General features: G+C 37.6%; 1 protein-coding gene across 1 annotated transcript; it reads right to left on the bottom strand.

Annotated features, from left to right (window-relative positions):
- Window positions 1-230: 230 nt before the first annotated feature.
- Window positions 231-3351, bottom strand: MSANTD4 (Myb/SANT-like DNA-binding domain containing 4 with coiled-coils). Its single transcript, XM_010012852.1, has 2 exons — window positions 2725-3351; window positions 231-1061 (listed from the first exon to the last, which is right to left on the bottom strand). Exons 1-2 carry the CDS (start codon window positions 3184-3186, stop codon window positions 486-488), a joined length of 1038 nt encoding a protein of 345 aa, XP_010011154.1. The 5' UTR covers window positions 3187-3351; the 3' UTR covers window positions 231-485.
- Window positions 3352-9078: the final 5727 nt, after the last annotated feature.

Genomic DNA, 9078 nt, shown 5'->3' with positions numbered 1-9078 from the left:
GGCTGGAAAAAAAACAAATGGGGAAATTAAGTTTAACGAATCAATCGCATCACAACTCTGTTATTGTGTCTAACTTACTGTGTGGGCTATCATCAGCACCATGTCCTCACAACATATGTTGATTTGTTCTTATCCTTTCTTACCGTTAGTACAGTGAAAAAAGTACAATGTTCAGCCTTGCTTCTTCTCAACGTGTCTATGAGAAGAGGACATCAAACTAATACAACACAATACTGAAGACAAGAGAAGATAACACTTAGTTCTGATACACTGAAAAGCAACTTCACACATAAGCGCATTTATGTAGGCACACAGACATATTGAGCACCATTCTTTTTCTTTTTTTTTTTCTTTTTCATTTTAACATCAACATTCAACTCTGAACAGAAGAATGTTTCACCACTAGGGTGACCTCAGTATTAAGAAAAGAACTACCTCTATTTTAAAACATCAAAATGCTAACATTGACACTTCCATTGAGAAGTTCACTGCAAGTGACCCTCTCGCTGAATTCGAAGGCGCTCCTTCTCCACTTGCAAGCGTTCCTTCTCAATCTGCAGCTTCTCTGACTCAAACTTCAGGAACTGCAGCCTCTCTTTCTCTAACTGCAAACGTTCTTTTTCAAGTTTTAGCTTCTCAGTTTCTAGATCCAGTGGCTGCATGATGGGTTTTTCTGTTTGGGTGAGGTCATTTTCCAGGGCAGGCTTTTCAGCATGCAGTCTCTCTAGCCTGAGTTTCTCCCATTCAATCTGAAGCCGCTCCTTCTCAATCTGAAGTCTCTCACGCTCCACGTCAACATGCCGCAACCGTTCTTTTTCGATTTGCAGGCGCTCCTTCTCCACTTGCAACCTTTCGGCTTCAATATCTAGTCGCTGCTTCTCCAGCTCCACCTTCTGCTTCTCCAGGTTTATAAGCAAGTGAGAATCTTCATAGGCTAGCCTAGCTTGAACAGAGCTTAGACTTCCAAACTCCTCAATCTGGGGGAACTCTGGTAAGTCATTTTCCTTTTTTGAATCTGGCAAAACTGATGACAAAATTTCTTCTTCTTCCTCAATAGGAAACTGCAGAGAGGAATACAACAGGTAAGAATTATATTACAGTCTTCATGCCAGAATAAATTTCTTATACACAACTGAAAAGAAGATACTGTTTTTTTCCATCTTCAAAGCTACTCAGAACTTTTTAACTCACATGCTGTAAAATAACCATGCTAGATCAAATGACAGTTTTCTATCATTACACGGGTAGAAAAACTCACTACAAGTTAGTATCTGATAATGAAAAATGTTAAACCAGCTTGTTAGTGGACATGCTAGAACATACAGAAAATACTGCACAAGAGAGATGACAGAGCATTCAGAACCACTGACAGAAAACTGGTTCTAAAAACACATATGTTGTTATTTTTCATATAACTGAATGGCATTTATGTAAGCCACTAGGAATTTGTGACTAATTATTTATAAGAGCAGCTGGATCCATAAGCTGTGTGTTGTGTAAGCTAAGCCAACCTTTACTAATTTGAGGATTTCATTTCTAAAAAACATTCAACACTGACATTCTTCACAGGCTCCTAACCCCCCCCAACTGTATTATGTGGGTCAATAAACAGGACTTGCTTAACCAATTTTGTATTATCACACTTCCTATAAAGCTATTTATGATGCAAGTGACTAGGTGGTTAGGACCATTGCTCTTGACAGACTGCAACAACTCATGTAGAATTATAGCCCTTATGTACTACGAATTCATAGTACACAAGGGATTATCATCTCCTACGAAAAATGCTGCAAAAGAAAGGTAAACTGAGGAAGATAGTTCAGAAAATCTTAATGAGAGGCGATGCCAGTCCTCTAGCATTACAGCAGACACTCTTTTTCAGCAGTTGTCAGTCAGTAGTCTCACAGCCATTTAACAGCTTATGCTGGTTTCTTCCCAGCACATATCTCAACTGAATGAACAGCAACTGCTACTTCCCCCTTCCTGATGTGTTGTGTCCCTGCTCCCTCCCCTGCCTTGCAACAAAACCCAAACTGGTTGAGCACCACTTTTTCAAGTGAGACCTGTATATTAGTACAGGTACTATCCAAACATTTAACTTCACTCTACCTGGTTGCCTACCTCAGAATTCATGATACTACTAGAAGTAACAACCTGTCTATATGACCCATAGCTGGTTGTCAAGTGCACACTAAAATCTGAGAGGGAGGAATGGCCAACTGATCTATTCAAATAATGTCTTCATTTCCTGTTGGTTAATTTTAAGAAATGCAAACAGTATTCTATGTCTTTCTGTATTCTATTTCTTTCTGTACCTGCAAGTATCATATACTTTGATTTGTTAAAGAGGTGCATTTCTTTTCTCTGTTCACCTATCCAGACAACCTAAGTATTAAAATAACCAGTTTCCTTCAACAGCATATTTTCCTTCTAGTGACTGAACTAATTCTCACATATGGCATATACAAATGGAAAATATGTGCAAATACATATTCAAAGTTGAGGGATATCAATTTCATAATCAACATCCAAGACATTACACACAATTGCAAGTTGCTAGAATTGAATACCATCTCTCTGAAACATATTTGTTTCTACAGTTTCTTTAATTCACACATCCAAAAAGAAACAGAAACAGATGCTATGAAGAAACACAGCAAAAAGCCGTCTGCTGAAATGAAATGAAGGCCCTTAGCACATAGCTAATGCATGTCAGTCACTCACTTCAAAATTCTGTGGATCCTCCTCTTCCTCTTCTACTTTGATTTCTGTTAAAGATCCACCGGCTTCTCTGAAGTCAGTGATATTTTGCCATTCAAAACTAGATTCAATTGCAAATCCCATTTTCTCATCCATGTCTTCATTGAGAGAGTCATCTAAATTGGATGAAGGAAGGTGAAACCCAGCACCTACTACTTTGATGTTTGCATTCAGACGTTTTCTCTTCATGAGTGCTCTCCAGTCAAGGTATCGCCTTTTCACTTCTGTCCCTGTTCTTTGCTCTCCTTCACCTACAGCATTTACACACTCTGCTATTTCCTCCCAAGCTTTTCGTTTCAACTCATTAATTGTTGTATTAAGTTGCTTTGAAAAGAGTACTTCTCTCCTTTTCCTGATTTCCTTAAGTAGAGTTTGAGTTTCCTGAACGCTAAAATTGCTTTTCCTTTTTCTTTTTAATTGTTTCATTTTTTCCAGCTTTAACCTAATAACTTCACCACAGTAGCCTAGAGATGATTTGACACTAATCAGTTACTAATACAAATAAAATTTAAAAGCCAATGAAAGCAGAGCTCAGTTCTCGTGAAGTGAATTTTCTCTTCACTTTGTAGTATTTTCCTATTTGTCAGGCTTCCTAAGAGAAAAAGAGCAAACAACATAAATCTCCAAGGTATACATTGTATATCTTCATTTAATGAACTTGACTCCCAAGTCATCATTTAAGGAATGCATATTTCAAACTGATCGTTCATTCAACAGAAGCAAACCATTTTGTTAAACTCTGGATATAAAGTAGCTATAGACACCTTCTGTAAACTCTTATGAATTATAAATCCATTAACATATCCATGTACCAAACCGTTAAGGTTGAGTTGATATTTCCATTACAAAAATACATCTATTTTCCTTTACCTCTTACAGTTTTGCCAGTCAGGATTTGCTTAAGGCTGAAATTTAACATACACATTCCAGTTTGAATGCTAAATTATTTCCAAAATAAACTGAAACTGTTACATTATTATTTCAGAAATATGAAATGTTCTGGGGACTGAAATTTCTGAGATACATTTTAAATTACACCATTCCCATAAAAAAAAAAAAAAAAAAAAAAAAAGTAGTAATATGAAGAGTTGTTCTGTAGACTCTTCTAACTCATCTTAACCACAAAAAAAAAAAAGAACTGGAGCAATTCTACTAAGTGTCAGAAAATAACTACCAGTTCAAACAAATGTCATACATTAGAGAAACAGATTAAGGAATGAGTCACTTAACATCCATGGTAAAGTCCTCCTCTATCCTTCTCACATTGCGAAACACCTCACGTCAGATGCGATGGCAAATGGAAAGTTCATCCAGTCCGCTACCGCCAGCAATAGCTGGTGCTGTGTCTGATGCTGAAGAGAAAGCTAAACCCCATAATGGTCCATCCTAGCATTTAATTTGCATTTTCTTGTGTACCACATTACCTACCAATTTAAGAAGGTTTAAAAGGCTTTAAACAAAGTAGGCCAACCATTTACTATACAGTACTTAAAGTTTCAAGCTGTTATATTTGTTCACTATTAATCTAGTATAGACTTTTTGTCTACCTGAAGCAAATGGCTTGAAGATTACACACTCAATTGCTACCAACTAATGGACTTAATCCTTAACTCCTCCCCAGCTACACAGGATACTTAAATTACTAGGTATTTTTTTCTCCTGATATTCTCCTAAACTTGGTTAAAACACACACAACAGCACATTACACAAAAACTCTCCATTTGGGGGATAATGCACATAATAGTTCAGACATAGTTCTTGATCTATTCACTACTGACTGTAAGTAAGTGGTTCACTTGCAACGTTTCCCATATGAGGCAGCATTCTTTCACTCGTAACACATAAGCATATTGGCATTAAGTATTTTTTAAAAGTGGTACTTAGGAAACTGTTTTACTACTTTTCCTTATTAAAATATTGCCCTCACTGTGAATCCATTTACTTCTGATGGCTACCAGCTTGCAAATTTGCAAAACCTAATCCCCAGATGTCAACTGCATAAAGCGTTGCATGAGCTTGTATCAGCATTGACCACTCTACATGTTCCCATGCACTTCTAACTCCTCAGATACAAGTTGGAAGCTGGATGTTGCTGTTTAAGATGTGTGAAACTTCCTGCCCTTCCGAAAATAAGATAATGATTAGTCTTGAGAAAATGGAATTATTAAAATAAATAATATAACCTACTGTTTTAATGTAGACCATTGGCATGACCAGAACTGGAAAAAACCAAAGCTGCTGTTTAAGAAGTCAGATTTATGACAGAACACAGCACTGTATCTGCTGGAATTAACACCAAATTGTTCTGAGACCTTTAATCTGATCTCTATGTGTCTCTCTTAACCTTCATTATTATGAGTTTACCACAAAAAGATACTTGGTTTTTCAAGGAAGCAGCATTATATTTACTTGCCTGGCAGTAAATAAATTTATTTGGTACTTGCTGTTCTTTTCAAATGCCTGTTACAGCATTAGCGCTTTTCTACTATTGTGGCAACTGAATTGCTTGTCCTATGCATCGATTACTTTAAGAAAAAATAAAATTTGAAGAAGTTGCCAAGCAGGCAATTCTTTGGAGAAGTTACCTGCACACAGAACACTTTCAGATGCTTCACCGTTAATAAGGCAATTTTTCTGGACTGATAAATGTATAGATTGAAGCTGCAATTCCCGGTTACTGGGGAATGACCAAGTACTCCTGTCATCACAGTGACTTTAGAAACACGCACATTTGCACCCACCTGTTTTCAGGATGAGGAGTGTGTGTGAAAGAGTCACAGGTATCCATTTTGTCTTCCATATAAAAAGAATTACATGGAGTTCTTGCATCCTAAGTTTCAGAAGAATTAAGAGTATTTTTGACTTGTCATACCAAGACACTCAACCTCCATTTATAAGGTCACACTTATTTTTACTAAAATCAGTAGTATTTCGTATTTGATTTTATGCCGTGTACTTAAGTGAACATTCAAGTACTTTTCTAATACGGAAAAATGGGTAAGACTTTCCAAAGTACTTGCCAGTTGGATATATCAAACTCTTGAAGATACTAGTAGATACTTAATTGTCTCTTAAGGTACCTAAATGTCAGACTTTTGCTGAATCACAGCCATTTTCATCTCAAGATACACATTGGCTAAGTCCTTTCCTTAGCCCCTGCTGGGATTAACAAGGCTCTGGTCATTCCCCAGTAACAGGCAACCACAGGATTTGAGAGACTCATATGGTATCTCTATTTGGCCTAGCCCTCCGTAAATTTCTCAGTGCTAAAACAGCAGGATAAAGTGGGCACAAACAAAAAACAAAGTGTTTTCGAATCAAACTGTCCAGAGCATTATTTTCTAAATACAATTCTCCATGAATGCAGGAGACCCAGCCAGCCAAGCTTTTACCTTGGCTCCAGAGAAGGTTCAGAGTTAAACCACAGAAATGTCAGGTCACCCTGTGGGTCAGTCTTGCTGCTCCTTGCACAGGTGGTGTGCATCACCGCTCTGATCTCCCCAGGCTCTCTCTGTGAAGTGCCAAATCTTGGGTTTGGATTTTATGCCATAAGCCAAACACATAACCTTTAAGAATTATAATACTAACTTGGAAACTACTGGAGTCCAATCTCTTTGTTATGTGAAGTTTTGACAATCCCCCCCCAAGAACATGTTTAATACAAGCCCCTGAATTTCCCAGTAAAAGGGCAGCGAAATCTTCCTATTTCAAAATTCACGACTAACTTTGAATTGGTAAGGACATCTTACCTTTTCTAATTCTTTCCTTTTTGAAAGCATATTGCCTCATTAAAGAAAATTCCTTTCTTATTAACACAAACAGATGTTAATGAATTGCCTTAACAGTATATTGACTTCTCCTTAGATCAACTCCACTGTGGGATTGTTTACCTTTCTAATATATTAACTCTAAAGCATTATTATCTTACTAAAGCTGAAGTTTGCAGTATTCTGTTTTCTGACATTGCTAGATGGTCTCCAGGATATTACTCCTTACATGTACAAAGTACATAAGGGGACAGGAATGGTAATAAGCTAGAATTTGTACACATTATAGCTAAGTTACAGGGAAAAAAACCCAACAAAAAACAAAACCAACCAAAAACCAGCAACCCCAAAACAACAAAACAAACTATTACCATTTTTAAAACTGTGATTTAAAAAACATGACACTGTTCTGAACTTGGCTGGGATAGAGTTAATTTTCTTCCTAGTAGAAGGTGGTACAATGCTGTGTTTTGGGAATAATGCTGATATCACACTGATGTTTTTACCCTAAGTCAAGGACTTTTCAGTCACAAGGCTCTGCCAGTGAGGAGGGGCAGAAGAAGCCGGCAGAAAACAGAGACAGGACACCTGACCGCAACTGTCCAAAGGGGTATTCCATACCATAGCAAGTCATGCCCAGTATATAAACAGGGGAGTCACCTGGAAGGGCAGATTGCTGCTTGGGTTGGGCTGGGTATCAGTTTCTAATATATTAACTCTAAAGCATTATTATCTTACTAAAGCTGAAGTTTGCAGTATTCTGTTTTCTGACATTGCTAGATGGTCTCCAGGATATTACTCCTTACATGTACAAAGTACATAAGGGGACAGGAATGGTAATAAGCTAGAATTTGTACACATTATAGCTAAGTTACAGGGAAAAAAACCCAACAAAAAACAAAACCAACCAAAAACCAGCAACCCCAAAACAACAAAACAAACTATTACCATTTTTAAAACTGTGATTTAAAAAACATGACACTGTTCTGAACTTGGCTGGGATAGAGTTAATTTTCTTCCTAGTAGAAGGTGGTACAATGCTGTGTTTTGGGAATAATGCTGATATCACACTGATGTTTTTACCCTAAGTCAAGGACTTTTCAGTCACAAGGCTCTGCCAGTGAGGAGGGGCAGAAGAAGCCGGCAGAAAACAGAGACAGGACACCTGACCGCAACTGTCCAAAGGGGTATTCCATACCATAGCAAGTCATGCCCAGTATATAAACAGGGGAGTCACCTGGAAGGGCAGATTGCTGCTTGGGTTGGGCTGGGTATCAGTCAGCGGGTGCTGAGCAATTGTATTGTGCATCGCTTGTTTTATTCATCTCTCTCTTTTTGTTATTTCCCTTTCCATTACTGGGTTTTTTGTTTTGGTTTGGTGTTTTTTTTTTTTTTTTTTTTTTTTTTTTACTTTTCAATTATTAAACAGTTCTGATCTCAAGCCATAGGTTTTACCTTTTTCTGATTCTCATCCCCAACCCACCAGGGGGAGTAAGCAAGCAGCTGCATGGTATTCAGTTGCAGGTTAAACCATGACAGCATATTCAAGTTTTGCTTTGATATTAAGTCTAAAACATGAAATGCATACAGCTGAGAAAAAACATAGTAGACAGACATTATTGGTTTTCTGAACTCAGAACCATAACTGCTCTACAATTTAGTGTCTTTAGCAGAAGATTCCACGACAAATTATATTTGCTGAGTACACCAATTGGGAAGATGCGCAGTTTACTCAGAACGTATGTCGAGATAAAAGCAGAGGTGAAAAAAAAAAATCTTATGGTCAGATCGAGCAACTTACACCATTATGAAAGCAAGAGAAGACACCTGCAAGAAAAAAAATTCCTTCTCATCTATACAACCAAAATTACTTCTGCTACATGACCAAACACATCAGTTACCCAACAAAGAAAAGCTAGTCTGGTCAAGTGACAGAAAAATCCCTGAGAAACAGCAGAATGCAAACAGCCCATTACATGACCAGCCATGCACCCATCACATGGCACAGTACTAGCTGCAAATGTAAAATGCTTGTTTTTAGAGTTTGGATAGAGATACGAAGTGCTGGCAAGGAAAAAAAGACACAATTTTGATCATATGATAACAAGGATTTCAAGGGTCTTCCAGGAATGATACTAACATGCAGCTATAAGCTTGATGCTGCCCTGCCAGGCCAGAAGCAATCTGTGATCAAGAAGGTCCTCACCAGTGCAAAACCACAAACTATTTGTCAGCATTGAAACAACTATTGCAGAACTGAACAGAACACTCCGTAAACACAAAGAACACACATACACTGAAGAGCGTTGACGTACTTTATGAGAGAGGCATCCACATTCTGCCTCTATGTCTTTTTGTATGCCCACATGCTGGACCAACAAAACACTAAAAAGCCAACACAAAACAAGCAAGCTAACAAATCTATGCACTCACCAAGACTAGATGTTGCTAGCATTAAAACGGAATTATTCTCTAGAAAAAAATCATTACTTTTGTTTTTTAGAAGTATGCCTTAATGGCTTTCCTTTTTCTTTAAAAAGGCCCAATTAAC

Source organism: Nestor notabilis, unplaced genomic scaffold (assembly GCF_000696875.1).
Source record: "Nestor notabilis isolate BGI_N333 unplaced genomic scaffold, ASM69687v1 scaffold2284, whole genome shotgun sequence".
NCBI lineage: Eukaryota > Metazoa > Chordata > Aves > Psittaciformes > Psittacidae > Nestor > Nestor notabilis.
This window is presented reverse-complemented; position numbering and strand designations above follow the sequence as displayed.

Bases quoted from the DNA above. Each gene is read 5' to 3' on its own strand.
- MSANTD4 (XM_010012852.1), bottom strand. From the start codon at position 3,186: ATGAAACAATTAAAAAGAAAAAGGAAAAGCAATTTTAGCGTTCAGGAA. The intron at 1,062-2,724 runs GTGAGTGACTGA...TCCTCTCTGCAG, and splicing joins AGGATCCACAGAATTTTGAA to TTTCCTATTGAGGAAGAAGA.